Source organism: Ailuropoda melanoleuca, chromosome 5 (assembly GCF_002007445.2).
Source record: "Ailuropoda melanoleuca isolate Jingjing chromosome 5, ASM200744v2, whole genome shotgun sequence".
NCBI classification, from domain to species: Eukaryota; Metazoa; Chordata; class Mammalia; order Carnivora; family Ursidae; genus Ailuropoda; species Ailuropoda melanoleuca.
This window is the reverse complement of record NC_048222.1, coordinates 32,398,596-32,407,539: the sequence shown is the minus strand read 5'-3', so window position 1 is coordinate 32,407,539 and position 8,944 is coordinate 32,398,596. Positions and strand designations below refer to the sequence as shown.

Below are 8,944 nucleotides of genomic sequence, written 5' to 3'. Positions count from 1 at the left end.
GAGAGCATCGAGCCGGTGAGCTCCACGGCCGCGGCCAGACGGCGGGAGCGAAGCGCGGCGAGCGGAGGCGGCGAGAGGCGCCCGCGCCGCAGCCCCGGCCTCGCCGAGAGCGCGAATATTTTTCAAACGACTCAAACTTTCCTCCTTTCCCCGCTTTCTGGGGTCTCTCTTGGCTGGAATTGCTCTCCTGATTCTCGCGGGGCGCCGGGGCGCGATTCCTCCCCGGGGTTCCTCGGTGGCTCGGTTAAGTTCGCGGACCTGGGGACCCGTGGCTCTCGCCCCTCGGCCGAACCCAGCCAGCGCTGCTCCCCCGCTCAGGAGGGCCGGGGCCAAGGCTCCTTCGCCTCCGGGAGGACGCCCGACCCTGCCCGCTTGGGTCGAGCTACTGAGACCCCAGCCCCCGCCGCAGGACTGGAGACAGTGGATTGACCCCGAGCGGAGCCCGGGCCTTCCCGTCCCCGCTCCGCGGAGGGGCGTCCCCTGGGCGGGGAAACGACAAGTTTGTCAGTCGTCGGTGGCCTGTTGGATCGAAGCGTCCCCGCCGCCGCAGAGGGGTCCCTGGCGCCCAGCACACGGAGCAGACAGCCCTGGGGACCCGGGGCGGATCGGCGGCCGGGCTCCTCGGGCCGGGGCGCTGGCTGCTGCGCCGGGCGCGCCAAGGCACCCGGGGCCGGGCCAGCGCCCCCTGTGTCCCCACGCGGGCAGCGGCCCCGCCGGAGGAGAAACCCGGGTCGCCGCTGCCGCCACCGCCGCCTCCTCCGTCGCCTCTCGGGGGAAGGGGGGACGCAGGGGGCATCGCGGGGCCCCGGCTGATGCGCCCCCCGCCACCTCTCGGGCTGCGCCGCCTCGCGGGGATGAAGCACCGGCCGTGAAGATGGAGGTGACCTGCCTTCTACTTCTGGCGCTGATCCCCTTCCACTGCCGGGGACAAGGAGTCTACGGTAAGAGCCCGCGTCCCGCTCCACGCTGGCTTAGCACCGCGCGGAAACTTTGCAAGAGGCGCAAAGTGCGCACTGCCGGGGTTTGGTGGGGACCCCGGCTCGAACTCCGGAGTGGATGCCCGGGTCCCCGCCCTTTTTCAGGGCGCGAGGAGATCGAGCTAGCTGTTTCGGAGCACGGAGACGGGTCGTAGGTTCTGGCGTGAAGCCGGGGATGCCAGGGCGAGGTACCCACTTCCTCAAACCTTGCCAGGGGCAGGAGTGCTCGAAACCCTTGAGAGCACCCAGTCGGCTCGGGAGATCCCAGCAGACCCCAAACCCCGGCCTGGGGCAGCGACTTGCAGGGAAACCTAGTCCTACCCTGGCTCGGCCTCCGGAGTAGAAGCCTGAGCGGTGCACAATCCGGAGTTGCGCGCGGCTCGCGGGTGAGCTGGCTGTCGGCACCGCGGCCGGGCGGCGGGCTCGCCTTCCCCGCTCTCGCTGCGGCTTCGCTTCTTTTACTCGCTTCTTGACTGCCAGAGCGGATGCCAGCATCCCCTGGATTGGGCGCCTCAAACCCCGGCATCCGTTTTCGAATCTAGCCTGAGCCAGTTCTTCCTGTCCCCGGTTCCCAGCTACAAAAACCCAGCCCCACCTTCCTTCTGCCTGAGCGCACACACGGACACATTCAGCCACCGTCCCCAGGAAACGCAAACACGGCACGCACCCATCGGGCTACGTGTTCAAACTCTGCCTCCTGCCACGCAGCTCTGCTCCTGCGTCCCTACGCCTCGTTCTCCGGCGCTAAGCGGACTGTGGCTGGGTGTCCCTCCTCCCGATTCTCCAGAGGGTGCTCCCGGGGAAAGGTCCGGAGAGCTGGCGTCCTCTGTTCACGATCTCCCGCCTCTCAGGGACCCACCGAATTCTAGCAGGCTTCTGCACCCTGACCTTACAGCACAAAAAAGTCAGTCTTGGCCCAGTGGCCCTCACTTTGACTTCTCCTGACTGCAGGGTGATCTGTGTTGGTCACTTTGTAATCATGTGTAGCTGGGCTGGGGAGCGGTCCTTGTCCCTCTTGCCCCGGGCCCAGGGCCTGATTATTCATCTTTAGAACAGAGGGGAGTTTGACCTGTTCTGTGGGTGTGGAGGCAAAGGCATTGTCCCTCCAGCTGCCCCCCAACATGGTGCGGGACACACAGCGGCCAGCCTCAGGGGCAGTCGCTAAATGTTCCCTTCTGGGGGCGGCTGGCCTTGCTGTGAGAAGCAGGGTGTCCTGAGGGGTGTCTGGGAGGTGACATGCTCCCCGCCCTACACAGTTAGCTGGCTTGGGCTTAATTCCCTGGGGAGGCTGGCCTGGGCATCTGGCCAAACTCTGCTGCTTAGTTTGTGTGTCTCTTACTGCCTGGCCCTTTACAGAGGCCAGAAGAGGGAAGGGGGAGGAGGAGCGCAGCAGGGACTAAGAGAGGGGGGGTTGTGGGGAGGAGGCCACTGAGCTGGCTCCAGAGGCCTCCCCAGGGCAGAGGAGGACACTGGGGGCTTGGGCGGCGGGGGTCCTCTTCTTTCTCCCCGAGGTTTCCTCGTAGCCTCACTGCCCCCTTAAGAGGTGGCCTAAGGAAGGATACCACTGAGGTCTTTGCTTCTTGCTCCCCACACCCCAGGAGCTCTGAGAGTGACAGAGACCTCTCACTATTCCCTGCTGTCCTATACCCTGCCCCTCCCTCCAAGTGCCCTTGGGAGAGCTGGCCAACCTGTTTCCTGGCCATCCCTCTCCTGCATCCCCTCCACCGTTTCCAGCCTTCTCTAGGGCTGCATAGGGCCCATGTTGTGGAAGATCCTCCCAGCCTAGCCTGGAAACCCCAGCAATGAAGGGAGGGGGGTAATAGGGGCGGGGGGGGGCGGAATAGGGGCAGTGGTGTCTGTGGGCCCTGATTTCAGAGGACTTGAGGCCAGGATTTAGCCATTGGCTTATCTGCCCCTATTTTCTGTAGTTTCTCCTCCCTTGTGTGCCTGGGTCTCCTTTCTCGTTGCTCTCCACTTGGAGCAAATCAAGGTGAGCTGGGTGTACTGGGGCCAACCCTGGGCTCTGGGTGGACAGTGCCTTTGGGTTGTTGGCTCCAGAGAAGCTGGGGCCTCAGGGGGATTGCAGAGTGGAGCCTCTTGTCTTCATTGAGGTCAATGCAGAGAGGTGAGGATTTAGTATGAGAAGGAGGGTGGCAAGAGGCTGCTGAGTTCTTTGTGATGCTCGAAGATTTGGCCAGAGACAGCAGAAGGGGGAACTATTGTAGGACTATAGTTCTGCCCCCCTTTCCATCTAAAGCAGACGAAGAAGCTCGAGAAAGAGGAGAGTGTAGGGGTGAGGGATGGTCACTTGTGTCCATCATTGTATCTTGGCATCCAACATGGTACCGGGCTCACAGCAGAAGCCGGGCAAACATTTGCTGCAGGAAGGAAGGGCCATGGTTGGGAGGAGGTTGAGGAAATGTTCTGGAAATTCTTTCCCCCCAAGAAGTCGGTCTCAGATGTTTTCCAGCAGGATCGTGGGGCACACTCTGAGGGTCTCTGCTTAGGGAGAGTCACAGGTCACAGAGTCCTTGACTGGCAGCCTAAGGGACCTCAGGGAGGAGAAGAGAGAAGAGGCAGCCCAGGCACAAAAGAAAACAGTGTCCTGGGGAGGGAACCCCAGCCCCTTCCTCTCCTGCCCCAGGCCTGTGCGGCTTCCAAAGGAGGGGCAGATTAACATGGAAGCTAAACTGAGGAGAGGGAAGAAGAACAGGAGGACGTGGAGGGCAAAGCCGGCAGGATCTAGCCTGGGCTGTGGGTCTCTGTTGAGGCCGGTTGGAGGTGAGTACCCAGACCCCTATACTCCGCTTCCCTCTGAGGGTCCTCTGGCTGGCCCTGAGCTCTGCTGTCTGCAGTAGGGCTGGGGAGTGTGCTCCGTCTGGCCAGGTGGCTTCCCTTCTTCTTTGGGCCACAGATGCTATGCAGCCGAATACTGGACCAGATGGTCCATTTGGAGCCAATCCCCTCTTTCCTCCCTGCCTCCCAATCTCCTGGCCCAGTTTGCTGCGCTCCGTGGTGGATCCTGTAATTTTTCTGGCTGGTGAGGGGGGTGGGCTGGCCCCAGAGGCCTACTTCTGGGGCAAAGGCAGTCGCCAGGTGATGGAGGAAGCTTCTCCTGCATGTGGATAGCATCAGAAAGCACCCCCTCCTCCATCCCAGCTTCCTTTCCTCCCCCAGCTGCCTCCGACTTCCAGCCAGGGCAGGTTGACTTCCAGCCAGGGCAGGTCGGTGGGATTCCTCTCCCTTACAAAAACACAACAAACCCCTGGATTATTTAATATGCAGGAGTAGGAATTGACATTATCCTTAAGACAGGTTGTTTGCAACTTACTGGTGGAAGTCAAAATATTTCACCAAAGGTGTCATCAGAAACTACTATCCTATGCTAATTTTTGTGGGAACATGAAGACAGATGTTGAATAATTTGACAAGAGCAACATAGCTTACAGAATTATCACCAAGTCAGGTTTTTTTCCTTCCTCTGAGGGGTGCAGAGAAGGAATTTCAGGAAGTGTGTCTCCCAGTGCCGTCTTCTGGGTGTTGATCTGGGCATGGGCACTGGGGATTTTTCACTAGAGTTTCTACCACGTGCCTTGAGACTGGCTGTCCGTATCTCACTGTCCCCCTGGAGAAGGCATGGCATCAGAAAATTCTGGCCCCCTAGGGCTAACAGAAGGCTCGGGGTTTTCTAAATGTCCTCAAGAAGGTTCAAACCTCTGTTCCTTCTCCTTCCCAGTTATAGAAACTGCATGAGGCAGAGACGGGGCCTTGTGCCCGCAAAGCGGGCTGGTTTTTTTTGCCTTGCCAGCACTGTCTCCCCACCCCCCTTCATCTTTCTCCACTGAAGTTGGTGTTGGCCCCTGAACCAGCCTGAGGGCTCCCCAGGCCCAGCAGCAGACTGGAGAGCCCCGCTTCGGGTCAGAATCTGCATGATATTCCATCCTACCCTGCTGGCTGGGAATCTGTGTGTCCTGGCTGGGAGGGGGCCCTGGGGAGGGGGTGGTTAGAGAGGATGTTATTAGCCAGGAAAGTACCCTTGAGGGGTTGTGCCTGAGCCACACCAAGGGCCCACTTGTAATTGGCCAGGCTTGGCTGTGAGTTGCTGGGGCTGGGTGGCAAAGCCTCATTTAGAGCCTGGCGTTAGCTCTGCTTTGCTAGAACAGGGAGGAACAGGCGGGGTGGGGGTGGGGGGTGCTCCAGAGGGAGAATAGAGGGAGCTAATCACAGCCGCCAAGGCCCAGCAAATGAATGATGCAGGAAATCAATATCTGGGGGCGGGAGTGGAAGTCCGGGCAGTGGTAGCAGCCCCGGCTTCTCCAGCTGCCCAGGAGGCATGGGTGGGCCTGGAAGGAGTGGGACAGGCTGAAGTGTGGAGAACCCCTCTCTGCCACCTCCTCCCCCCACCCCACGACTACTTTGCATCCATCTCGATGTTGGGTCAGGAGATGCCCCTGCAACACAGGGGGCCTGGAAGATGAGACCTTGGGCCTCTCAGTCCTGCAGAGCCTTGCCCTGCCCCTTACCTGCCTCCAGACACCTGAGCCCAGCACGGCCCCGGAGGTGCAGGGAGCGTGTGTAGCAGCCTGGGGACGCTGCCCTTTGCTACTGGCACTGCCACTCCAGATGTGGCCAGCAGGGGGAGGGCTTGGCCACCACATTGCCTTTCCTGGGCTCCCTGGGCCTCGAGCCTCCTGGTGGGATGAGAGTTAGTTCAATTCCTCAGCCTGGGGTCCACGCGGGCTCCCTAGGGCCTTCTGAAGCTCTAGACCCCCTCCACCTACCACGTACTCACCCCAGTGTCCCATAGCACTTGCCTGTGGCCAGAGCCACGCTTTCTGCTCCTTAGGCCGCGGGAGAGCTCTGTGGTGGGGCTCAGCTCTGTGAGCCCCTTGCCCAGGTGGGGCCGTGTGCCGAGCAGGGTCTGTTGCCCTTGCAGAGCTGCCTTTCTGTGAACCTAGGGTGTGGCCCCTGTTCCTCATCTTCCTTGCCTTCTCAGAAGACTCTGCTTTGCAGCCGCACATCTGCCCACGGCAGGAACTGGGTACGAAGGGGCCCTATTGCATCCCAGGGCCAATACAGCAGCCAAGCGCAATGCTTAACACAGGGGACTCTTTTTTAGACAATGAAATCTCTCCTTCCCCAAGTCAATGAGTAACACGTAGCAATCAGAGAATATATAAAATTATAAGGAAGAAAGTAAAACTCACTTGACACCCCGCCATGCATTCGGTGATGGTTCTTTCAGGCATCCTCTTGTGCAAAGAGGAAGGAATCTTTCAAGGAAAATCGTTGGTTTTAACAACAATCCCTTACAGGCATGTAAGTGTCGTGGGCCTTCCTCACTGTTTCTATACCTCTGCCTCCTTTGGTTCCAGTGAAGTTCTGAGAGGTCACACAACAGGTCCTCTTGTCCCCATTTAAGAGAAGAGGTTCCAAGACTTTAAGTGACCTGCTCAAGGTGAGCCAGCTGGTAAGAAGTGGCTCCGAGACTCCATCCCAGGGGACCCTCTGATTTGGAGGTAGGAAAAATGGAGGTTCTGCCCTCAAGAAGGGGAGAGGAGTTACATACAAGATGGTTCCTGAAGATCTTAGCTAAGGGCAGATAAAGGACTAGGAGTTCAAAGGGGGTAGGAAGTGGCCTGCAAGGCCTTGTGAAGGGGGCATTTGAACTGGCTTGACAAACAGAAGTAAGGACTGAGAAGGGCATTGCAGGCAGAGGGCTCATTGTGGCAAAGGCACATGGAGGATAAAGACCCTGGTGTGTGGGGGGAGTAGTGAGTCACTCAGTCGGGCTGGAGCAGAGGCTGAAAAGGAATGGGCAGTGAGAGTTGCAACAGCAAAGGAATGATAACAACAATTGCTCATGTTTCCTGCCAAGGCTAAGATCACAAATGTGTATTGTCTTTAATCCTCATCACTTGCCCCTTCAGTGAGTCATTGTCAGCCCGTTTTACCAAAAGGTAAACTGAGGGCTCAGGAAGATGAAGTCGCTGGTCTGAGTGACAGAGCTGGGCTCAAATCCAGAGCTGATTACAGAGCCTATGTGTGGGTGGAGTAGACTGGAATCCTAGGTGTGGGGGAAGCTGCCAGGAAGGTCTTGAGCGGAGAAACGGGCTGATGTGAGCCATCTTTCAGGCTGCTGTGCAGCTGTGTGTTTTAAAGAAGATATGGCCAGGAAGAGGGAGACCGGGCAGGAGGTCCTGCAGTTGTCTGGGGGAAGCCAAAGGGAGAACTTGAGCCAGCGTCGTGGCTGGGAGGATGGACAGGAGGGAGTGGGTACGGGACTTTGGTCATTCAACAAACACCTGCGTGAAGGCTCTGGCTGGAACCCTCGAGATATCTGGTGAGAGAAGCAAGCTCTTACTCTCTGAGACTTTGCATTCAAACTGAGGAGAGACAGGCAGTAAACAATGAACAAGTAGGTAATGCATCGTATGGTGATGGGATCGATGAAAAAGGGTAAAGGAGCCAAGAGGACAAGGAGTGGTTGACTGCGGTTCAAGTTCACATACAGTGGCTGGGAGGCCTCCTTGTGTAGGTGCCAACTGAACAGAGATCTGAAGATGCTGAGGGAGGAGGGAGGAGGCCTGGTGGATATCTGCAGGATGTATATTCCAGGCAGGAGATTAGCCAGTGCAAAGGCTCTGGGATAGAAGCGTGCCTGGCCTGTTTGGCAACAAGGAGGCATCGAGTGTGGCTGGAGCCCAATGAGTGATGGGGAGGCAGCGTTAGAGGGCTAGTGGGGCCAGATTGTTTGTTGTCTTGAAGGCTATGTAAGGGTGTTGGCTGTAGTCTGTGAGATGCGGGAGCCATGGCAGGGTTTTGAGCAGGGGAGGGACATGAACTGACACCTTTTTAATAGAATCCCTCTGGCTGCCCTGCAGAGAATAGATTGTAGGGGGTTGGGTGTGGGGGAAGGGATCCACTTAAAGATTGTTGGAAAAGGCAAGAAATGAGATGATATGATCATTAGTTTCCAAAAGTGCTTCAGGAAGAACGTAGGCAAGAGTTGGGGCTGAAAATGGCTCTGGGTTTGGCGCGCAGTGGCGGTGAGAGACGGCAAAGGCCTTGGAAGTCAGGCAGGTTTGGGGCAATGGAGTGACGTAGTTAAGAGCTGGGACTGCTGGGTAAGAAACCGGGTCTGAACCCCAGCTCTGCCCTGCACCAGCCATGACAGCCTGAGAGGTTACTTCCGCTGTCTAAGGCATGGCTTTCTTGCTTGTCGGGTAGAGAGAGTCGAACCCGCCGTGTGGGCGATAAGCAAGCAGTGAGACAGCCTGGGAGGCCCTGAGCACCGCCCTCGGCTCTCGGCCAGGCTTCAATGCATTGTTTTATTTTACCGACAATGCCAGTGCTGTTTTGAACTTCATGGGATCCCGGCGTGGGATGTTCATGCTTGGGGCGAGAGATCATTGTGAAAGGCGGATTTGCACATCTGGATTTATGTGTACAGAACGATGTGGGTTGAAATCGTGAATGGACTAAAATTGCCAGGGAAGAGAGAGTAGAGCGAGGGGCACTGGGCTGAGGCCAGCACCCTGCCGGTGGGAGGCGTGAGAAGAGACAGAGTAGGTGGCATCAAGGAAGTAGGAGACCCAAGAGGGGACAGGGACGGGAAAGCGAGGAGAAGGGACGGAGTCGGTGGGAGCTGAGGTGGTGGAGGAGGCAGAGTAAGGGCCATCCAGGGGCTGGGGGGCTGAGCGGGGCTCCTCAAGATCCAACAGGACTCCTCTGGGGATTCTGTGAAAATGCAGATGCTGCTTCAGTGGGTCTGGGGCAGAGACTGCACTTCTAACAAACTCCCGGGTGCGCCCGTGCTGCTGGGTCTGCGTCGCTCTTCCAATACCCAGGGCACACAGGAGAGATGTTGGACTCAAATGGCAGACTTGGGTTGGAGGGCCGAGTGGGTAACTTGCTGCCTGCAAGGGGCTCTGGCCAAAGAACCTCGCTTCTGAGCCTCAGTTTCC

General features: G+C 58.2%; 1 protein-coding gene across 1 annotated transcript in view; it reads left to right on the top strand.

Annotated features, from left to right (window-relative positions):
• The first annotated feature begins 29 nt into the window (after positions 1 to 29).
• MDGA1 (MAM domain containing glycosylphosphatidylinositol anchor 1) overlaps positions 30 to 8,944 on the top strand; it is a 70,835-nt gene continuing 61,920 nt past the window's right edge. Inside the window, exon 1 of the mRNA XM_034661691.1 lies at positions 30 to 941. Within this exon, the coding sequence (XP_034517582.1) occupies positions 875 to 941 (67 nt within the window). The 5' untranslated portion in view covers positions 30 to 874. The remainder of the gene's footprint in view (positions 942 to 8,944) is intronic.